This window comes from Tyto alba, unplaced genomic scaffold, assembly GCF_018691265.1.
Source record: "Tyto alba isolate M040663 unplaced genomic scaffold, T.alba_DEE_v4.0 Super-Scaffold_21, whole genome shotgun sequence".
Taxonomy (NCBI): Eukaryota; Metazoa; Chordata; class Aves; order Strigiformes; family Tytonidae; genus Tyto; species Tyto alba.
Window position 1 is genome coordinate 2,085,703 of NW_024881295.1, and position 23,852 is coordinate 2,109,554.

At 37.4% G+C, this 23,852-nt stretch overlaps 1 protein-coding gene across 3 annotated transcripts; it reads left to right on the forward strand.

Annotated features, from left to right (window-relative positions):
* Nucleotides 1-78: 78 nt before the first annotated feature.
* CUNH12orf4 (chromosome unknown C12orf4 homolog) lies at nt 79-23,137 on the forward strand. 3 transcript variants are annotated; one of them, XM_032995058.2, is made up of 14 exons: nt 79-246; nt 1,597-1,791; nt 2,067-2,212; nt 3,659-3,840; nt 5,553-5,652; nt 5,744-5,865; nt 8,118-8,224; nt 8,948-9,145; nt 12,537-12,665; nt 13,801-13,869; nt 15,422-15,624; nt 20,572-20,629; nt 21,844-21,911; nt 22,887-23,137. In XM_032995058.2, exons 2-14 carry the CDS (start codon nt 1,614-1,616, stop codon nt 22,977-22,979), a joined length of 1,653 nt encoding a protein of 550 aa, XP_032850949.2. In that variant the 5' UTR covers nt 79-246; nt 1,597-1,613; the 3' UTR covers nt 22,980-23,137. The 3 variants fall into 3 exon arrangements, with proteins under 3 accessions (XP_032850949.2, XP_032850950.2, XP_032850951.2); XM_032995059.2 differs by having other exon boundaries at nt 141-246; nt 12,537-12,644; XM_032995060.2 differs by lacking the exon at nt 79-246 and having other exon boundaries at nt 1,677-1,791; nt 2,004-2,212.
* The last annotated feature ends 715 nt before the right edge of the window (nt 23,138-23,852 follow it).

Consider the following 23,852-nt stretch of genomic DNA (forward strand, 5'->3'; position numbering starts at 1 on the left):
CACGCGCACCGGTGACGACGTCTCTGGCCCGCCCCGCCCCGCCCCGCCCCGCCCCGCCCCGCCTTCTGTGGGCGCCTGCTTGGCACATTCGCCACGTGCGGGCGGGTGTCGAATCTGCGGCTGTGGGCGCGGAGGCGCTAACGGGGAGGCGGGAGCCGCCCGGCGTCGCCCCCTTCCTGCAGCGGCGGCGGTGCCGGCGGTGCCCGCGGCCCTGCCGCCCGCCGCGCCTGCCCGCCCGGGCCCCAGGTGAGCGAAGAGGGCGCCATCCCCGCGTTTCGTGGCGGGGGAAGGGGCTTTAGTCCCTGCGGGCGCCGCCTCATCCGAGCTGAGGGGCTCTGTTTACCCCTGGGGTTTCGTAGCCTCCCTGTGGGGGTGGGATCCTGCAGGCTTCCCCCTCCCGGTTTTTCTGTGACGGGAGCCACCGTTGCCCGTCTCGCCGCGGGCCGCCGCCTGGCACCGCTGAGCCTGTGGGGGAGCTGCGAGGGCGAACGCCGGTTCGGCCCTTCCTGCCGGGACACACCGGCTGCTCGGCGGCGCTGGGGCCAGGGGCAGCGGCCATCGCCTCGTCTCGGGTTTCCCTCCCCACTAAATCTCGTTTTGTGAGGGAGTAGCAGAAAGACGTTCATCAGATCTGTATTTCTAAGTGGTGCCCTTTAAATCTATCTCTGTGATGGGCCAGCAGAGCTCTTCGGTTTAGCTTTGGTTGCCCTGATATTTTTGTTGTTATCATAAAGGGATTTGTAACCGATTTGTTTAAATCTGTTTCCAAAGTGTAGGTTTGTTCTCCCAAAAAAAAAAAAAAAAAAAAAGGGTCCCATGAATTTTGCAATGGAGAACATACTTTTGTTTCTTTCATTTTCTGCCTTTCTTCTCCTTAGACTGTGGTTTTTAGCACTGGGGAGATTTCAGATGGAGTAATGTGTCCAGCTTTGCAGGTAGTGTTCCAAAAAAAAGAGAAATGGAAGCGGAGGAGCCCTCACAAAAGGAAGAATTACTCACACAGATATGTGCTCTCATCCTGTAGACAGTTCTCTTGCTTTTCTTTTGGCTCATTTTTAATGGTGTTATTTAAAAAATAACGATAATCTGTCCTAAAGCAGGTTACAAAATGACAAAATAAGGTTTTTTAAAAAATAATTGTAAACTTTCATTACCCTCCCAAGTCTACCACCTGAAGAAACAAGGAAATAAAATCCTAATGCACTGTGAAGGATTTCAGGTTTTAAGACAAGCATGGCAGCAGCTGGGATGTCTCATTTAAAGTTTGCTATTTATGAGGATTCCTTTTGTTCTGGTTCTGTCTTTAAGTCAGAAAGCTTATACTGTAATTTGTAAAACTAATTACTTATAAAGCCCTATATTGATACACTCAATTATAGTTTAGAAGCATTCAGTGTTTTGGAAACCAGTATTTATGCTTCAGTTTCAACCTGTGTATTTGGAAGTCAAAATTCAGATGAGTATCTGTGAACAATTTGGGAGTTTAAGTTCTCTTGACAGAAGCTGTTAATTGTTACCAAAGCCTACAAGGCTTAGTTAGCATTTTTACTTATGATTTTATAAGAATGTAACTCGTTATTTCAATTTCTAATGCAGGAAATGAACTCAAGAAGATGAAGCCTAATAAAGGAAAGACCTGCACTAGGGAGAGAGACTATGTGTACAAATTCAGTGCTGGAAATCAACATTTAATGCTTACCGTGCCTCTCAAATTCCCTGTACAAGAGAATATTACTCATTTGCATGGACGTCTAATGCTTCTGCACAATCTGCCATGCTTTATAGAAAATGGTAAGAATTGATTTCTTAAATTAGTGTCATATATTGATGTCCACGAGTGTCTTACAACCTGCTTTAAGAAATCAAAAGAAGAGTATTTTCTAGAACAGCCTTTAAAAATTTGTTTTTTAAACAGCAAAACATTAAAGAAAATTATTGTCAGTACTGGCAAGTAAGGTGCCCAAGTGAAAGGTTTTCAGAAAGACTTTATTTGTGTTTCCTAGATGATTACTGATACCTTCACTGACATATTTTGTTGATGGACCATTATCTTCTTCTTGTAATAGACCTGAAGCAATCTCTTAATAAGTTCATAGAAGAGGAAACTATAAAAGATTATGATAGAGAAGCTGAAATAGCTCTGGAAGCAGTGAAATCAGGAAAAGTAGACTTAAACCAGCTGGCAGATGCTTGGGCTAAAGCTTATAAAGAGGTAAGATTAAGGCTGAAATGTTAATATTCAGGACTTGCTTTGTGAGAGTGTGTGTGCATGTACAGACAGGATCATGTCTGCAAAGATGCAGAATTACACTGAAACTCACTTTTACTGATCAATTCTTACATTTTTTTTCTTTTTATCTAAAAGTGATCTGTAAGTCTTCATCCTATAAGTTCTCAGTCAGGTTCAGTTTTTTCCTGAATTTAGTAGAGTCAAAAGTTACAAAATTGAGAGGTAAATAGCTAGTGATACTCAGACAAAAATAGACATGAGGGTTGTAGTGCAGTAGAATCAAAGGAAGAGATAGTGAAATGGTACTCCTATCCTAAATCTCAGTAATAGTAATGAAGACTCCAAAGAGAAAATGTACACTTGGGAGAGACTTTTGAGCGCATTTTCTGAGTTCATGTGACTATTTTACAATACTTAGCGTTGACGAGCTGGTTGATTAGCTGGATAGCGTTTATTAGCTGGAGTAATGCATCCAGTTTTGCATGGGATCTTCAAAATAGAGGAATACAAAAGAACTGGAGGAATCCTAGCAAAGGGGAAAAAAGAATGACAGAAACTGCAGCATTTGGGGAAAAGTTTATAGGAATTGAATTTGCTTAACATAAAAGAATGTTGTGAAAAGTTCTGGAACGTATGTCTGTTATAAAAGAGATTATAAAAGAGAATTGGAGACAAATCATCTGCCTTAATGAATGTCAACAAACTTAATTCCACTTAACCTTTAAGAAGGAAAAAAATCTCTATTGGGTGAGCATGGGAATGTGATAAAACATTAAAAGAGTTTACAGTCTTCCATGCTAGTGGTTTCTATGAAAATATTAGCCTGAGTGCAAGGGTTAGGATTAGATTATGTCTTGACATTTCTAACCAATACTTCAATGATACCATCTCAATTTGTCTGTAGAATATGATGGAAATGATTGCAAATGTAAGGAGTGTTTCAGTACAAAGGGGCTTGCAAAACTGTCATCTTTGGCCCCTTCCTTGTTCAATAAAAATGGCTTTTCTTAAATCACTGTTGCTCATCAAATTCTAGTGACATCAGAGGCTAGTCATCTTTTCTAGCAAAACATTTTTGTTTGCACCGCTGGTTGTTTGAGCCCTATCTAAAGTTCATCAATTGCAAACGTTGTAGGTATTACTGTTCTTTCCAAGTTGGTGATGGATGAAAATAGGTAGTTCCTCACTGTAGTCAAAATGTCAGTGTTTCTGCTGTTAGTTGCTTTGAAAGAGAAAGAATATGGGAAGGGAGAAAAAAAATAAAGATAAACCAGAATACAGAAAGCTCAGATTAGGAAAGATAGTTCATGCATGTTGAGGGTTGTGCAGCTGTGTGTGCACTGATGGATGTGCCCTGCCATTATGACGGATCCTTACATGTCCTAAAAGGTACATTTTAAATGCTTTAAAATCTCTTATAATTTTTAGACCACTTTAGAATATGCAAAACCTGAAGAAACCAGCTGGGATGAAGATTTTGCAGATGTTTATCATGATCTGATACATTCTCCAGCTTCTGAAATGCTGTTAAACCTGGAACACAATTATTTTGTTAGTATCTCTGAATTAATAAGTGAAAGAGATGTGGAACTGAAAAAACTACGGGAAAGGTATTCTTTTTTTTTTTTTTTTTTCCTCCTATCTTATTAAATAGGGGTGCATGCCACTGGGTGTATACTCATAGGACAACACGTGTCAGCTTGTATTTTATCTATGTAAGTCCTATTTTAGTTTTATGTTTCCCTCTTTAAAGTCATGTAATACTTAGCCTATATTGTTTGGGTCAGCTATCTTATATTCTTCTCAGTCACTAAAAATAATAAAATCTAAGGCCATCAAAGTAATACAAGGTTTGATTTCCGTTGTTCTATCCACATTGTAAGTGGTATAGCAGTGTAAATTGCTTAGGCTACCTAGAAGATGAAGTATATGTAGATACCATGTTTTGCCTTTGTTATGATGTAATTTAAATGAAAAACTGGAAGTTCCGTTGGTTGAAAAGAGGAGCAAAAGACTTGAACCAACTTTAAATCAGAAACTGTTGAGTTTGAAATCTAGGAAGGTTTATGCGAGATCCTGAGGTTTCTGAATAAGGTTGAATAGCTGCAGGTGGCTGCTTTGTCCACAAGAGGGAACACATACAATGTGGATTTTGCTTTCCTCTTTTTTTTTTTTTTTTTTTTTTCTTTTTTTCTCTTTATCTTTTTTTTGAGCATGACTAAGTTAAGGAAAATTAATGAACACAAATATAGATATAACATAGATATGAAATACTATAGGTACTTATGAGGTGTCAGAATATTCTAAGTAGATCTGATTCAGCAAAGTGATGGAAGAATCCTCTTGAATTGTGTGTGTTTAAGCTCACATTATACAATGTGTATCTGTTTATATAATTTCTTCTAGACTGAATCTTACGTATTTCTAATTTGGGAATAAATGTTGCCAGTAAGGTGTTAGCAAACATTTTTGCTGCTTATTGACTCTTCTCAGGTATGCATATAGAAGAAAGAGCACCTAATCCTAAAAGCCTTAATGTTGTGGAGCTCTGGTGTGTGATATAGCTGTGCAATTCATCATATCTATTTGTCATAATCAAGAAACTCCCTATGTTGGTGGCAGCTGAGACTGTCCCAGATGAACACAGGCAGTGTTCTGTTTACACAGGAGCTGACTTGGAATCCCTGACCCTCAACTCAGATTTGTTTTGTGGATATTCATTGCTAAAGCTGTGCTAGGGTAAATTGATTTTTTGCTGGAGAAAGGGCTGAATGTGAAAGACTAAATGAAGCCAAGGGTTAAGAAGGCTAAGGAGGGATGAGGTGTTGGATGAACTGATGATAGCAGGGCAACGCTTTAACTCTCAGTCCCCTTGTTGAATGTAGATTGAGCTGGAAACTCATCTGTTAAAAACAGGTGTGTTTAGCCTGTTCCTTGGTGTTTACTTGGTGCATCAACTGTGGTTGCAGCATGACAAAAGCAAGGGACTGAATAGGTCCATTTCAAAAACTCTTCTGATGGTAAGGATAGTGAAGCACTAGATTAGGGTAGCTGGAGATACTGTTGTACTTTCTTTTGAATATCTGTGAGGGCAGACTTTAAACGTACGAATTCCAATTCCAAAATGAGCAGATGGACAAAGTACTGCATGACATATCTTTCAGCTTTGTGTTCAGCTGTACCTCTGCTCGTGATGAGCATTGACCAGCTGACTGATACAACTGATGATTGTATCAGTAACTGCATTGACAACAATGGGTGTTCTTCTGCCGGTTTTTTGAAAATGTTGCTTGTTATAAATCTACATTTCCTTCTCTTTTAGACAAGGAGCTGAAATGGATAAGGTGATGCAGGAGCTAGGGAAATCACTAACAGACCAAGATGTAAATTCGTTAGCAGCTCAGCACTTTGAATCTCAGCAGGTAAACTAAGTTCAGCGAACTAGAATATGTCATGCAACTAATTGTTTTACAAAGAAAACCCCAAACACTCAAATTATCACTATATTGTTAGGATTTGGAGAACAAATGGATGAATGAATTAAAACAGTCTACTGCTATCCAGAAACAGGAATATCAGGAATGGGTGATAAAGCTTCATCAGGACCTAAAGAATCCCAGCAACAGCTCAGTCAGGTATTTAATTCCTCTGTGATACTTACTTTCATCTGTAATAGTTCAAAGTAATTGCTTTATATAATCTTCATTTCAGATTAGCCATTTAAATAGGATAATCAAAGCAAATCAAAGGCAAAGAAACCATCATAAGTAAATACTTATATTAGGAGTTTCTTCATTGTGTAATGTTAAAACTTTCCTGTACCAGAAAGTGTTGTAATGCATTAAACTACAACTTGAGCTGAATGGACTTTTCTCCTATTTTGCCTTTATTTACAGTATCTGTCTTTAACAGAAAGCCTTGTGAAATGGTGTTACCACTTAAGGATGTTCTGCAGAATAATTGTAGCTCAACAAATGATAACAGTGTAACATGTTTTGAATTAATAAGAGTCCCTCTTTCTTGTTTTGTTTTACGTATATATCACTGGACAGCTAAAAAAATAGAATTTTTTAGTGTGAACGCTTGTGAGAGTTGAATGAAAAGCTTTCTGATTGAGGAAATAGCAGGGAAATCAGAATTTGTAACTTGGAGATCCTTATTCTTTATAATTAGTAACCATCAGCTTTGCTGCTGATAGGAAAATAGAAGTAAAACCTGATGCTTTCTCATGCCTCAGGTTAGTAGAAGAGCCTGTCTGAGTAGATTGAGGTGGATGCAGTAAGGAATGTATGGGAAACACAGCACCTTTGAACAAAGTAGATGCCAGTGATAAGAGAAGACAGGCATGGATCATAATATGTGAAATAGTTCATCACTTTCTCTTGAGTGTTTTCTTTTGGGATAAGGAAGCTGAGTGTATGGAACATGAGGGAAGAGAGAGAGGAGGGGAAATGCATTAGAAGGTGATGCTGTATGTTAAGATTTCTCACTACTTTTCTCAGGATTTTGTTGTCTGTGAATTTATGTTTTGGAAGTCTTTTGCAGTTCTCAGATTAGTCCTAAAATGTCTTAGGACTGCATAGCTCACAAGCAAGCTGGCCTCTTTCTAACCTAGTGACCAGGTAAAGCATCACTGCAGTAGTGACAGCCTGCTGAATCTCTAAGCCCTGTCCTAAAATATTTTTCCACAAAATTTTCACGATAGCATTGTTGATTTTAAGCCATGAGGCTTTAAAGATAGTGAAATTACAAAGGCTATTCATACTTATGACTGTCAACCTCTTACCATGTTCTGGCCTTTACTACTGTAAAATAAGACCAAGGTGAAGTTGCTTAGAGCTGAAAACTAGAAAAAATATACTGCTAGAGGTCCAGGGACAAGGACCTCTGGGAGGGAGGAAGGATGTTTCGGCTTCATAATCTTGGATGCTTATAACATACGTGAAGTGATAGTATTTTAATCATTACACTCATATGCAGTAGTGGAAACTGTGATCTCTCTGTGTTGAGTCCTGAAAACTACAGGTCCCTAAAGCATTTGAAAATCATGCACAGGAAGTCTGTCCTAGGGCAGCTAGAAGCTTAGAGAGAGAAAGATAAAACGCGTGCGTGTGTGTTACACAGATATATATACATATGAGATATATATATGTACACACATTTTTATGCACCTAGTTGCTTATATGTGTGTATGTATATATCAATGGTATATCTCAGTTCTACCTCACTGTTAAGCCTCTGCAATTAATGGAATTGCTTGCAGGTTTATAAAACACCTTTGAAGATTAGGCACTTGGAAAACAAAGAGAAACTTTTCATTAATGCAGAAACAAATTGGAGAGATGTTCATGTTCTTTCATGTAGCAGAAACAGTACTTATATTCCTTTTTACCAGATAGTTGAGTCTAGGAAAAAAATTAAAACTGTTATATGAAATATTTCCTTCTAGTTTGAACACTGCGGAGCATTTGATTTGGCTTTTTTTAACCTCTCATTTTGTGTGAGGACAAAAGAAATGTTTTATCTAGTAACTTCATAAATAAGGCTTTAGTTATTAGAAGTATGCTGTGAAGAATTATTTTTTTCCCTTTTATTCCTACGTTCTTGTTATAACTTGGTATTGTGATTTTTATTTCTCAATCTCAAAATGCTTTACAAATAAGCTAGATGATAAATCTGACAGTTGAGTCTACTCTTTCTGCTGGTATGCTTCAAGAGTATTGCATGCCAGAAAGGTAAAACTTCAGCTGAGTGGAGTTCATTCCTATAGGTTTTTTCTCTTGATTTCTGAGACTTGCTGAGAAAACTTTGGTTAGCTTTCACAAAATATTATTGGTCTTGAACAGAAATTACGATAATCTTTTCAATAAGTTTCTCATTCTTTTAGTGATGAAATTAAGGTTCAGCCCAGCCAGCTGAGAGAATCTGTAGAAGGAAATGGAAGAATTTATGAAGAGCAAAGACTGTTAGAAGAAAGTTTTACTATTCACTTGGGTAAGTAAACTGACACCAAAACCAAAAATAGTGACAGATGCTAATAAATAATGTATCTAAGCCATGTGTTATGTCAGTGTATATAATATATACAGTTGGTAATTGTTTTGTATTTGTTCTTTACATATATAAGAGAAGTACAGTACAGTCTAAACTATATCAAAGAGTATCTAGCTACCTGAAATATACTTAATGGAAAACATTCGAGAAGCAACTTTTTATCACCTCTAGCAAGGTGACTAATGTGGAAAAGCACACTAACATCAAAACACATTGCAGTTAAAAGTTAAAATATAACTTTTCTTATGTTTGGTAAGAAAATGTAGGAACTAAATCCAGTTCCCGTGATCAATTAACAGCAAAATAGATACTTAAAATTTTTATTTTTTGTTTATGCACTAGAGACTTTTTATGTTCTCTGTTTTGACTGCATTAGTGTTTCAGCCACAGCCTTATAATAGGGAACAAGGCTCATTTCTGGTATAGGTAAGCCTTGCTTTGTGACAGTATATGAAAATAGTGCATTTTTACTCTTTGTAAATTGCTGATATGTATGTAAAACTGTATGTATGGTTAAGAACTTTTTGAGTGGTTTTGACTGTATTTCCCTTTATAGATCTTTTTCACAAAACTTAGAGCAGCACTTTGTTACCTTGCATTTTAGTAACAGTCCTGAGTTTCCTCTTTTACTATATGTATTAAAATCATTTATATTCTATACAGGAGCTCAGTTGAAGACCATGCATAATTTGAGATTACTGAGAGCTGATATGCTGGATTTCTGTAAATACAAGCGCAGTCATCGAAGTGGAGTAAAACTTCACAGGCTTCAAACTGCAATGTCTCTCTATTCAACTTCTCTCTGTGGCCTGGTTTTATTAGTAGATAATCGTATCAGTTCATATAGTGGCATCAAAAGAGGTGAGTACTCTAATGAGGTATATCATGTCAGTGAAAACAAATGTCACCTAAAAACTTGATATCTTCTCTCACAAAAAAATATTCCACGTAAAATTTAAATTTACTGGAGACCCAAACGTTTTGGACATGGTATTGCAAGAGGATAACAAATGCAAAGAGAGTTATAGATAACGATGGGGGACAGTTGTGCTCTGATATGCTGTTACCTCTCATCTCTTTCCTAGGTTTTGTGTTTGAGTAAAGAACATGTTAGAGTGAACACTTAAGTGTTGATTTCCCTCCCTTAGGCTGACTTGGTGTAGGGGCTTCTAACTCTGTAATGTCAGATTAGCATCCTGAAATCTATGTGGAAAGATGAAAATTAAATATAAGATTTTAAATTTATAGTTAAATGTATAAAAATACCATGTGCTTTAGATATCTGCAGCACTATTAATTCCATTAAAAATGAACAATAGGAGTATTACTTTCCTACTCCTGCAAAGCTTGACTAGTAGGCATTTTAAGTGCATGCCTTTTGAGTAACTGGATACTATGATGGTGTTCTGTATCGGGGTTAATCAATGAAACGTGTTCATTCCTGTTCCAATTCCAGTCACTGAGGCTTTCTCTGAACCACATTAGTGGATTTCCCACCTTCTTCTTGAAGCTTAATACCAAAATATTTATATTTGAAGTATATTTTTGACTGGAGGCACTGTTCCTTGCCATTATTCTAGCATGCCATAAAAAAAATGGACTTTGATGGTTGATATTTTCTGAAAACAGTGTGGAATCAGGCTTGTAGCAAGAAGGAAAGGGAAATGTACCAGTAAAAATTGCAGTTGAATTTGTGCTGCTTATGGTTTCCAAGTTGCTTAATTCTGACAGTATTATTTCATACCTGTACTCTTTCAGTTACTCTTTTTTTTTTTACTGCTTAAATATTAAATTAATAACAAATAGAGAAGATTTGGTTTTATGCTAAATCTTAAGTGATAAGAGAAGATGGACATTTAAGTAATACCGTTAAACACAAAATTGCATCTTCTAGTCACCAATTAGGTCTTGCAGCCACAGTAGAGGTGAAAATAAGGGTCTGTATCACAATATGTAATATACAATCCTCAATAAATTTTGATTTCTTTGAGTTCTGATGGGACTTTGGCAAACTTAACTCTGGGAATTTCCACAGCTGTCTGCACCGCCGCTCTTTTTTAAAATGTTGCAGAAATTAGTGTGTGTCATGTCTCAGCTTCTCTGACCTAGTCAGATATATTACATTAGCAAATGTCTGGTTGTACTGAGACCCCAGACCACTGTGGGTGGCAACTGAGGTTTGGGCACATTTTTTTAAATCTACTCTGTGGTGACAGTGGTAGCTTCTGGCGGAAGAGCAGTAATAAACACCTTTGAAAGGAGACTTTGCTATTAAACTGACAGAGCTGTTTGTTGCAAGACCACTAGCCAGAACCAATTCTCCTTCCTAAAAGGCTCTTTAAGAAATAAACACATCAGGGGGTTCAAAGGTTCATAAAATTGCTATATAGAAGACCTTTAAATAATATGTTGATGCTATTGTTTAAATAGAGAGGTTGTGGCTTGTACAGTCTGAATTTCTGGGTTACGAAAGTGCAGAAACAATCTTCTGTTTCCATTTTAAAGCTCATGAAAAATATAAACCTTGTGATGGTCTGGAAGCTCCCTCAAATCTCTGAAATTTTCCGAGGTAGTTGGATTAAATGAGCTTCATGTGAGCACATGATTTATCTAAACATTTTACGCTGTTTTAAGCAACACCAGTCACTTGGCAAGCACTAAGCAGAGATATGAAGTCCTGCAACTTACTTGGTTGACCTTGTTTGTTTTGTAAGCTTCCTTGGGATAGAGCTAGTGTGCTTCATGTTGCATATTTTGTTCCTTCTGTTGTGTCCGGCAAATATTTTGATGTTGCATCTTTGGTAAATCTGTTATTCAAAGATGGTTCCATTTGTCGCAAAATTCAGGATGTATGTGAGATATTTGCAAGACTGAAAACCATTACTGCAATGATTTCTGTATTTCTTACAATGTGTAAATGGCAACTAGTAAAATGTACCTTTGAAATTGGATTTGGATATGTCGAGAGCAGCCATGAACAGAAAGTCGAACTTTTGTGAACTTTCAACATGCTAATTTCATTGAGACTGTTTTTTCTAAGCTAGATGAATAATTTCTTTGTATACATTATATTGACGCGTTGCCTGGCTCAAATCTCTTATATTAGGACTTTGCAGAGCTACTGCGACTCGGTTTTGAGTAGGTGTAGCACATTCAGATAAATGACAAACTAAAATTAAATTTTGAAAAATCTCTCGTATTTAAATTATTTGTTTAAAATGAAATGTCTTGTGACCTTATTTTATCTCGATACACACAGAGGTCACAATCTTTTTGAACATGAGCTTATTCCTCCCTTGGTTTTAGACTCCAGAATTTAATAAAGCCTTTTGAAAATAGGTACTATGATGGAGACTTCACTTAAAAAGATAAAATACATTACGATTTTTGTCTCTACCCTGCCTGTTCCTCTTGCAGCCTGTTCCCAGGGGTACACTGTGCTCTCCAGATAGGCAATCAGAGTACATGAAGAACTTTAAGGAGGACTAGAGCAGGTACCTCAAACCAGGAAGTAAGCAGCAATTGGTTAGTGTAGTCTTGCTCCTTGCTAATGGCTTGTTTTGGTTCCCAGTGACTTTCTTGGAGTGAAGGCTGGACATGAGGATAAGGAGCTTAGAATACCAGTCACAGAGGCAGTATGTTATGTTCCTAATTATCATTATAAGATTTCCAAGTCTGACATAACACTTCCCTATCAGGAAAAGGAGCTTGCAGCTCTTTTCAGCTGATGACGCTTTTCTTTCGTTTTCAGACCTGTGTTTTGCGAACTAAAAGGAAAGAACTGTACTTCCAGCTTTTCAGATAAGCTGTTTACAGATTTCATTAATAGCTCTCATTTTTCAAAGCAAACTGGAATGCTGTTGTTGCTGTTGGAACTATCTATTATGTACGTTTCAATAAAGTATCACGGGTTCGCGGACTGTTAGTAATAAGACATCATTTTTAAAGCACAGTTACATTTAATGCACATATCTTATTGCTGTTATTTTGGGGTTTTTTTTGGTCTGGGTGGTTTTCTTTAAAGAGCATCAACACTCAAGGTTTTTTTTTTTTTCCCCAAGTGAAACATTTTTTGAAAGAAATTCTTTGCTGTAAATTTTGTAGAATTTAAAGAGGAGTACAGCAGGGGTTTGTCTGTTTTTGGGGGGTTTGCGTTTGTAACTGGCCTTGCTTGAACAGTAGAGCAGAATTATGTAATGTTACTAAGCACAGCCTTATGACCTGGATTTTAATCTTTTTTTTTTTTTCCTAGATTTTGCCACTGTTTGCCAAGAATGCACAGATTTCCATTTTCCTGGAATTCAAGAACAGCTTGAAATTGTCCAGAAGGTTGTGCTTAAGGCCAGAGCACAGCGTAGCAGTAAGTCGAAAAGACATCATGGTCAGTGACAACCAAAATTACTTTCCTTGAAATAGAATAGTGGTCAGCTGAATGTTTATGGTTACGGGCAAGTTGATTTCACTTTTCTTCAGTTACCTGATCTATAAAATGGAATGTTCAAGTTTATCAATAAACTCTGAGAAGTCTGCATTAAATTCTGTCTTCACAGACAGCAAGTTCACATGATGTCTTTGTTGCCATAACGTTACCAAAAAAAAAAAAAAAAAAATTATTTAGAAGTCCTTAGGTTCTGATCAGACTTTACAGCCTGGGAAGTGTATGGGGCCATCATGCTTTCCTCTGCAGTTTAAACTGCCCGTAGCACCACAGACTTCATCTGACTTAACGTTTTTATTTCTATTTAAATACAAAGCTTTAAAAATTGCAGAAGAGGGGTTATGACTTTTTCCCTTCCTTAAAAGTGAATGCTAAAAACCAAATAATAAATTGACTAAATCTGTTGTCATAGTCTGAGCACATCTGTATACCTTTTAGTGCTGACCAAATCCTTGTGAATGTTTTACTTTGCAGTTATATTTACAAAATGGCTGTGAAATTATCTGACCACATGGTGTTAAGGCAGTACTTGTACATCATGAAACTTTGTTTTTCTTGCAGAGAACTACGTACGTGATTTAAGTACGTCAGTAACATGAATAGATTTGTAAGAGTACATAGAGAAACAAGTTTTCTTAGGAACCTGCATATTGCTCTAGTCTTGAGGAAAATACTGAAATCTGGTTTTGTACTGCTGGTTTATGTAGATCTCTTTAAAATTTTTCTTGTCATACTAGAAACAAATTTCTTTTAAGTAGTTACATTATTTAAAAAACAATAGCAAGGTATTATGTAGTTGTAGGGGCAATTTGGAAAGCGTAGTCTTATGTCTGAGAATCCTGTTTTGTCAAAATGAAGAGGTATTGTCGGATGGTTAAGTAAGAAACCTAATGACTTGAGATGGGGTTCAGTTCAGTGTCTACTGAAAACAGCAGAAACACTTCCTGTCCATCTCCTGGCTTTTGGGGGACTTTATGGTAACAATTCAAGGCAGCTATCATCTGTACTTCAAGCTTTCATGCCAAAGCATAATTAGTAGACTACATGTTTAATATTTGTGCTACATATTTATATACAGAAAACAAGAGTAGTGGAAATGAAGATAAATTAAAGAATATTGAACGAAACCAGTCAAATATTTTGCCGGGTGAGTTCTGTTGCATTTCCCCCCTCTTCTTAAAGCAAATTGTGTTTTATAGATGCACATTTTTAGCTCTAAAGTCAGAACATAAATTATAATTATAACTAAACCCGAGTTGACCTCAATCAGAGGAGAAGGATGTTCTTGTGGCTAAGGCAGAGAACTGGGTGTCAGGACATCTGGTTTCTATTCCCAGCTTTGCCATTGCATCATGTGACTTGGGGCAAATCACTTAACTTCTTTATGCCTAAAATTTCTTTTCAGAATTTGGGGGTGAAAAAAAATCTCTGAGCATCTTGGGAAAAGGTGAAACTTAAATACTAGCAACTAATTTTATTTTTGAAAACAATTATACGTTTGTCACTGGTTTTAGAATTATTTTTTTAACTTTGAGAATGTTCGAATCCATTCCTCTCGAGGAAGTATCTTATATATATTTTGTGATTTTTAATAAGGAAAGCTTCTGTGGAATTTGAAGATGAATACACAGTTGGAGGGGGGAGGAGTTAAATCCATACAACCCATGGTTGAATAAGAGGGCTTAAAATTGCTTTCATGATTGTCTTAGATCTTGTTAGTATAAGTGGATTATAAATCAGTTTGGGTCCTTAACAGATAAATCTGGGTGAATCTTGTGGCAGTGGCTGGTGTGTTACTGCTCTTAGATGATCATCGCTGGGGATTGCTACCTCCTTAGCAGTCATCAGAAAGGAGTACATAGCCATTCTTCAGCTGTCCCAGTACAAAGGCAGTGTCTTCACTTAAATGACCAGTGAGAATAGGTCTGAAGAAAGGTGTTTATCTGTTGACTGAAACAGTAGGGATGTTGCGTATCTGCTTTTCAGTTGACTCTAGGACAGACTTTTGATCTCCCTCAGAAAGGTGAGATGGAGACACTGGCATTTCACTGGCCCTTACTCTTGTTCTACCTTTGATTAAATGAATACCAAGTCTAAAAATCCCCTCAGCGAGATGTCGTGGTAGCTTTTGGCAAACAACTCTGTAACTGTTCTTCCCATTACTATGAATTACTTTAAATTCTAACGATCATCAATACCTTTGCATTCCAGTACATATCTCAGCTGTTACATAACCCGCTATCTTTTTCCTCAGGCTTTTTGCATCCTTTATTTTAACCCATCCATTTTTGGTATTTCCGCCTCCCACATCTGTCTGCAATTCAGTGCTTATATTATACATTTGGAGTATTACACCTCCTCTGTGTTTGTTTTTCTGTTTCATGCTATATATAGATCATATCCGCCTGTACTGGCACTGTTATGTCTTATTACACCAGGTGTCCCTGATGCCAGTGAAACCCATCAAAGCAGGAAAGTGAGTGTAGGATGAATGTAAAACAATGATATTCCAAGAGATTTTAGATCAGTGGGTTTTTAACTTTTTTTTTTTTCTCCTTATGTATATGTTCTGATCTCTCTTGTATATTTGTATTTGCCTTTTGTCTTTACTGACCCTGTCCTTACATTGCCTAACAATTATATTTCAGTACAGACCACTACCGTGATATCTTGCATTCTTGGTTTATATTATTCTCTAGGAGAATTCTACATCACGCGCCATTCAAATCTGTCTGAAATTCATGTTGCTTTTCACCTCTGTGTGGATGATAACGTAAGATCTGGTAACGTAACTGCTCGGGATCCTGCTATCATGGGACTCAGAAACATTCTCAAAGTTTGCTGCACGCACGACATTACTACCATTAGTATTCCTCTCCTGTTGGTGCACGATATGTCAGAAGTAAGTAAATACAAAGATTTTGTTTGGTTTTATCTTCTAGGATGCAACAAAAGTGACTTTTGCAAAGGGCGTTTCAAGCTGGTTTAAGCCAAATGGCACAGTTTATCCCAGTCACATGCTCCTGCCATATCACTGTGCTGGCACCCATCTATATGGTGACCCAAATTAAGGAACTGAACCAGTTAAAAACATTTCAGCCAGCTGAATCACTTTTGTGTTGTGTTTGTTTTTTTTTATTTATTCCCACCCCTCATTCGGGACACTTCACTTCTTTGGTTCAGCTCATCATGCAGTTGTAGAAGTATTAGTGAAAGATGGGGCTACATGCCTGGAAGTCTTCTGGCAGCAGCTCTTGCTTAGAAATTATACCTTCAGAGTTGCTGATGAGATAGTGATACCAGATCCCCAGTTTTAATTGTTGCTAGGTAGAAAACCTTAAAACTAAGTTTTATGAGTAGCAGAACTAGTGAAGCTTGGCTTGGAGTTCTGCAGCCCTAAACACCACTATCACCTCAGCCCTACGCAGCAGCAACCAAATTCCACTTTTGCTCTGAACTGTCTCCTCCTTCACTGCCTAGTCACTTGCATCCTCAATTTCTGTCCCTTTTTACTCTAAGTCACCCAGGTATCAGCTGGACAAGAAGCTGAGGTTTCTTGTAGATACGAGTGTGCTTACTTACTGTGCTGAGCTTTTGTATTCTCCAGTGGGATGCTGAATGTAAAGCTTGTCTCTTACTCAGTTGTAACTTTTCACAGTGCATAGTAATTTAATACCATTGACAACCTCCTTCCTCTGTCACATCTGAACTCAAAGGAAACTAGCAGAGAAGAAAAGAGATAGGGAAGCAGGGAGAATAGTGGTGGACAGGCAGTCTAGTCATATGCTTCACCTCCCTAGGAGGTGAAAAGTCTATAAACTTAAAGAAATTAAAAGAATAAAATAGTGTTGCCATCAGTGATACCCTTGCATGGATAATTCTAGTCTGTTGTGGGGTTTTTGTAAACAACCCTTTGATTTTTCATTTTTAAATTTCAGTACCGCCTTTCCTTCTTTAAAAGTGCCTTACTCATAACAAAATAAAGGCTCACCAGTGGATTACCTTTAACAGTGACTTTTTTAATAACAGAATTTCATTGGAACATGGCGTAGAAGTGGCCCAATTTTGTAAGATCAGGTTCTATTATTGTGAAAGTGCAAGCAGTGCAGAAGTTAAAAATGTCCAATAATATAGCTTCTAACGGATATATTTCCATACATAAAAGTAGACTTTTATGAACAGGTGACACTATTTCTGAAATTTTTCATCTCTTACTGCACAAACTCAAGTAATCAACTTGCAGGACAGCAGCCTGGGATACTCATAGGACCCAGTTACTGTGTTTCATAAATTTATTGATCTCTTTTCTTGATCATGTTGCCATCTGATTGTATTCTTTTTCTCTTTTCTTTTAAACCTTGTTAGCTTTAGCTTTCATTTGCATATCTGTATTTTAAAATACAAATAAAGCACAAGACCAAGTGTTCCACGAGCTTTGAGAGTGTGTTGTTGCTTGGATGTATGAAACTGAAGAATTATCTTCTTGTCTAGCTCTGGATTCTTAAAAGGTCCTAGTAAAGCAACTTACCTTTTATATAAGTCTTTGCAGAGTAAGCAGAAAGGTGACCTGTATAAGTGTGTGTTTAGCCAAAACTGCATTGTGTGAATTGCATTAGCAGCATTGCTTATTACAGTGTTTTGCAGCTGGCTGACCTAATTTGAAACACAGAAATATGTAGCTTGTTGTTGAGGGAAAAGTGAATAATAACAGATTTCTGAAAGTTAACCTGAACTTGGTGCCTTCAGCAACCCCAGTTTTGAATCTGCATTTACCACCTACGTAAAAACATTTTTGTAAAGTGGTTAACCAGGAGCACAGCTGCAGAGATGTTTGCATGCTTCACTGTGGCAGGCATTCATCATGAGTTTTCTCTGTGCTTTTCCCAAAGGTTGTTTTCTTTTGTGGATGGAAGAATGGTGTTTATAACCTTACAGAAGTAATGAGTCTGTCAATCTCAATGAAGCCATTACATTTCATTATTTATGCAAAAAAATTAGGGATTCTGTTTTCCTTAGTTTTTCTTACGACAAGAACAGCGAAAACATTTCTCTCTTCTGATCATTAAATTAAACAAAGGAAAAAAACTAGGTTTGATACTTGAGACAGCCAAAAGCAGACAAGTTTCAATTCAGGACAACTAAGGCATTACTGTCTGACCTCTGTTTTGGATTGAGTAGAAACTGGGAAGTGAAATGGATCTAATAACATGGCATCACTAAAATTGCTAGAGCTGGCACACTTCCTTGTTAGTTTCATCATAGGAGCCATTGCTCCTGTCCACACAGCAACACTGAGAAAAATGTGGCTCTAGGGACCTCAGGCAGCTGTCTCTATTATTACCATAAGTTAAGACAAAAATGTTTTTGAGAAAAGTAGAAATAAAGGGAGTATAAGCTCTGTAACAAATATTTATGAACATGATTTATTTATATAGAGAAATTAAGTGTGTTAACCTCAAATGTTTTTCATCTGAATTTCCTGCCTTTACATATATAGCAGCTCATACAGTGTTTAGGATTTATGTAGATATACTTGGAGTAAACATCTTGCTAATTCTTAACTTACTAAAATTAGCCACTGAAATTTGCTTTGGTTTCCCTGTCCTGCAAGACACTTAGAGACTTCAGTGTTCTCATTAACTGGTTACAACATGGTTCTGCAACGGCATAAGCCCTTAGCTTTATAAAAGTGGCAGCCCCGTATAGCAAGTCTGTCACAAATTTCTTTGAATAACAAGGTTTGCAGCATATCTTTTTAATCAGTGAAGCTGCCACACCCCCCCTCTTTTTTTTTTTTAATCAGAAGAAATTTTAATTTGAGAACAAATCATTGCATCCTAAAAAAGGAGTGGGGTATGGTCTCTGCTAGTGAACAAATCCAAAAGTCCCAGGTAGTTTTTTACTTGCTTGAATGCTATTAACCAAAACTCACTGTGGTGATGGGGTGTCTGCTTTCTTTTTTCCCCTGTCCCCTGCAGTGTATTTTGAATAGGTACTTAACTGACCCTTCATCATCTCCACAAATGTTACTTAGTTTGCATGTAGAGAAAAGTCCTGATAACATGGCAAAATCATGAGAATGTACTTTTTTAAAGATGGATTAGAATTGAATCACTACTGTGTCATTTTCAGTTCTTGTGGTTTGCATGGAGTAACATTCTAGATTCAACCTGTTATTTCCCTGAGTGCCCACAAGATTTAACATCTATGTTCCTCTGAAATAGTCCAAGGACTAGTGTCATATCCTGCTGTTTTGATCAGTCTTTTTAAGACTTAGTTCCCTTTATTGATTACACAAGGTACTCCTGACTTGCCTTTAGAGCAACAGGGCCTTTCTTTGTAGACAACAGTGATCAAAACTAACAATAAACTACTACATTACTTGTGACAGCACACATTTTAACAAATGAGCATAACATAATTATGTAATAACAGAAATTATAACAAAGAGCAAGTGTTTCTTCCAAATAGCTTAGACTTAAAAAAAAAAAAAAAAAAAGAATTGTCCAGCATTGTTTTGTCAGATTAATGTGTTGTCTACCCTGAAAGCAGTATCTATTGGTGCAGTGATACACATAATGAAAGTTTTCTGAAAAGATATTTCTAGCGTATGCTGTTATTAACATATTATGTATTTTGGGGATGGCAGGAGATACCCCCACCTAAGTAGGGACTTAGGCTTTCGATAGTTGTTTAATGTAGCCACATTCAGTATACTATTACAGTGTTATCAGTTGGCATTCTTAGATAACCTTGTATCTCAAATACCTTCTTTTAATCCTGAAATTAAGCTCTTTGATAATGGCAGATTGCACAGTGTTTGGCATTGCAAAATAAAGTCTGGCTTTACTGAATAGAAAATTATGTAAAACTTAAATGTGACAAGGTACATAGAATGATAAATTTGCTGCAACATCTATCTTCCTGTATTCAGACTAGAAAGTGCTCATTTTCACGTGGAAGAGTACATCAGAACAAATAAGTACTATTTTATTTCTGAGAAGTGTTTACAGCGCCAGTCCTTCTGTTTGACTAAGAATATTCATCTTGATATAATTCACTCTGTAGCATATAGCCAAAGAACGTTCAGTGTACTAAAGCATTTAAACTGTTACTTAATTTTTTTTTTAGACCAGTGCTCATAAGGCATATCTTAAGATATCTTAAATCACTGTGGTTTTCATATCCCATCTTGGTATTTAACTTTAGGTAAGGATTTGCTCTCTGTTTATATCTGAAACTCCTCCATCAGATGAAGATGGATTTTGTTTATCTTAACTCTTAATATAAATGCCTCTTTAGGGAAGAAGGGCTTCTTCCAGTTCCAGTATTAGAGAGAAGGTTTTTACGGAAGACGGCAGGTATGCCAATAGACCTTAACTGGAATCATCAAGAATAGCTGGGAATCGCCAGTTACTGCTGTTAAGATGTGGTCAGGAGCCTGTCTCTGGCTAGCTGAAGCACAAATCCGACAGTTATCCATTGGATATTATACATTTTTCTGAAGCTCCACGGGGTAATTAAATAGTCCAGTTTCCAGTGACATTAATAGGATTGTCAACAGTATTTCTATTCAACACCTCAGCTTAAAAATGTATAGATTGTTCTGGCACTGGGCTCTCCTACCAGTAAGCGGTGCCGGTGACTTTATGATCACCTATAAGGTGTATACCACCTGCCTAGAATACTGTGGAAAACAAAATCCCTCTTTATGTCCTGTAATGCTGCTTGAACACCTGCTGGGAAGATGGGGTTCTAGGGCAAAAACCTATTACTAAAAATAACTTCCCTGCTACTCTTGTTGGTTAGATCCATCGGGCATTGAGGCTTTTGGTTTATTATTTTTCAGGAGATGACCATTCCATGGTGCTTGAAGAGGGCAGAGCTTGTGTTCAAGTGCGTCAAAGGTACGTTAGTGAGTACTTCATCTGGGGTTTTTCATGCTGCATGTGATGACATCCGGCCTTAGCTCAGGCTGTATGTTTTCTAAGAAAAAAGTGTTTTCCAATAATCTATTGTTTGTTAAATCTTACACTTATATTTTCTTTTTAAAATTATTAACTGTCATACCAGGAAATAGTCTCAGACACTTAGACTAGAGAGTAAAAGTGTTTTGAAAGTATCTTTACAACTTAAGCATAGACATTAGAAGTAAAAGCCCCTACCGCTGCTTTGAGCGGTCTCTGAGGAAGGGTAGGAGCTGCTGGTTCATGACTGTATAATTTCCAGTGTCTTTTGTATCTTGATTGCTTCAAACAATGAGGACTCTGCATTTTTTTCCAAGACTAGTTTATACTCTAATTCATCTCTTTGCTGGAAAGTTCTCATGACTCAGCTTGGTTTTCTAACTTTCCAAGTGGTGTTATTTACTGCATTCTTGTGTGCTGCACTTAAATACTTGAACCAGTCATTCAGAGGATTTAAAATGTTAGTAGTGTTAATGTTCTTTCTGCCACCCACTTGAGGAACCTCTTGCTATTGTGACCTTTAGTAATTCACAATGGAATATCATCCAAGTAAGTGCTGTCATCAAATAGGTATTTTTCTGAGTATCTTTATTTGCCACAAGTGTGTTCCTGTGGACCTTGGAGTTCATTTGTAAGGAAAAGCTAGAATCAAAATGCCATATTGTATCTTGAGCAATGAATGAGTGGTGAGCTTTTTCCATATAAGTAGGTCCAGGTAGTTTCTGCAGCTGCCAGATTGTCATGTACTTTTGGCAACAGGATTGTACTCATTCAAGTGGCTGTGGTTTCATCCGAGCTAAAGGAAAGCGCTATTTCTCAATGAAAGCAAGCCATTCAAAAAATTCATAACACAGATTTGGAGAAACCTCTCGCTTCTGCTGGCTAGCACTGTGCTGTACAGTAGGGCTGGTTACTCTGCTCTTCAGGGGTATATTGATTTTTTTTTTTTTCTATACCTCCTCATTGGATTTTCCAGTTAAAGCAGATTTCAGTCAGGAGATTGGCCAAGTCTGATTTAAATGCAATTAATGACATCTCTAGTTAAGGCAGTTAAAATCCTAATTGTATGTGAAAACTCCCTCACTGCTTGGTAATGGTGTAATTGATGGGGAAGACTGCATAGGTAATGCATATAGTATGAATGCTGTTTTTAGGTTTCATGATGGAAATGGCCTCGTGGGATGGAGGAATTTCTCGGACTGTACAGTTCTTGGTACCACAGGTAGGTTGAAGCAAGTTCATATCCAACCTAGTTGGAACAACAAGTTAAATGTCAGCAGATCTAGTTTTGATTTCTTTGTTATGCCCTGCGCTTTTTTGTTTGAGCTTGAATTAATTACTGTGGTTTTTATTCCTTGCCTATAAAACAGGAATAAAAATAACAGGTTTATATTTTTGGATATCCTGTAGTATCTTCTAGGGATGCTAAAATTTCAAAGTGGGTTGTTCACCTTTACAAATGGTGAATACTTCATCTTTGAAAAAGATATTTTTTTGCTATTATTTACTCTGAAGAGGGGGGCTAATCTTGTGTTACTTAAGTTTAGGTGTTTATTTATCATGTTGTCTAACAACTTGGAAAGTTGCAATACACTGATTTCTGTCATGGTTCCACAAAGTCATTAATGTCTCCAGGTATTTGAAGTTAATTGTAATTAAGATTCTGAAATTATTTAATTTGGAGTTCTAGGTGATCTAGTTTTCCAAGGGGGGACAGCACTAAGTTTTATTTGTTTTAAAAAGTGGTATTGGAAGTGATATAAAAATCAGTAGTTATATTGGGAAAGAAGTGACGTGTTTCTTGAGAAAGTAGTAAACTGCTGAGCAAGGAGGAAGCCAGGAATAAACTAAGTGCTGAAGTTGAATCTAATCTTGTAATTCAGAGAGCAGGAGTCGTGTAGGTAACGAACAGCACTGTCCTGCTTATGCTAGGCAGAAATAATCAATTACTGGAACAAGAAATCTCCTGGAAACACATATGTCCCATAAACAGTATTTTTAGGTCAATCTTTTCCTTCTGATTGAATTAAATAGAATTATAACACATAGTTTGAAAACTGTCTTCGTGGTCTTCTGAAAAACAGCAGTTCTCTTAAATGTCAAGAAACAAAGTTGAGAGAGACTTCTTCCAAACTACAGCAAAAAGCCAAAATTTACTGGTGTGTTTTTGGGGTGGTTTTGTGTTCTTTTTTTCCAGACAATTTCTGAGGAAATGTTTTACCAACTGAGTAATATGCTTCCCCAAATCTTCAGAGTATCCTCTACATTGACTCTGACCTCTAAGCACTGAATTTTGTGCGGCAGCAAAATGTATCCTGTTGACAAAGGATGAGATTGCAGAGATCCGGGACTGTAATGTCACTCTTCTGAGGGATGATGACCCTGAAGTGGCAATTGTTGCACTTTCAAGAATCATGTAATCGTAATAAAAGATAAATGCTATCTGTACTTGTGTGTTAGCAGTTGATTTTTGAATTCCTCAGCTTTATCTGAGAGACATTCAATATAACTTATTGTATGTAATCTACAGAAATATATAGGTGATCCTCATACTTAAGTAGTAGGAATAAGAGCTGATGGTGGGAATAGGATCTTCTGGGTGGTGGTTGAGTTTTAAAAACATTTTCTGAATTTGGTCAGCGGCACTTAAAAAATTTTGAGCAATGCCAGGTGTCTCCTTGGAGTAACTTTGACGTAATTTGTCATGGTTGTCTTTCCAGCATCACAGTGACCACAAAATAAAATGTGTTAACTGCCCCATTTTACTGTTACAAAATGAAAGACATGAAACAAGCATTTAACCGGCTGCATTTTGTAAATCATTAAATTGTTTTTTAAAAAAAAAAAAAAAAAAATGAATACATGTGGCAATAATGAGAATTTTTCATGATTTCTTCCTCCTCTTTAAGTACGTTAACTAAAAAAAGCCCCCACATTGGGAACTGCTTTTTTCCCCCATCTTGGCCAGGCAAGCTTTTTGAACTGGGCTGCAGAGGCAGGCGGCTGGAGGCACTCCTGCAGCACAGGGCCTGGCCCCTGGGCACGTCCTGTCTCAGGCTGCGCTTCTGGGGGCTGCTGGAAGAGAAGGGCTTGCAGCAGAGCCGCTGAGGTGGCTTCCTCAAGTCCACGGTCCTGTTCCGTAGGAAGCACGGGGGTCCTGGCA

Bases quoted from the DNA above. Each gene is read 5' to 3' on its own strand.
- CUNH12orf4 (XM_032995058.2), top strand. From the start codon at position 1,614: ATGAAGCCTAATAAAGGAAAGACCTGCACTAGGGAGAGAGACTATGTG. The intron at 1,792-2,066 runs GTAAGAATTGAT...TTCTTGTAATAG, and splicing joins GCCATGCTTTATAGAAAATG to ACCTGAAGCAATCTCTTAAT. The intron at 8,225-8,947 runs GTAAGTAAACTG...TATTCTATACAG, and splicing joins AAGTTTTACTATTCACTTGG to GAGCTCAGTTGAAGACCATG.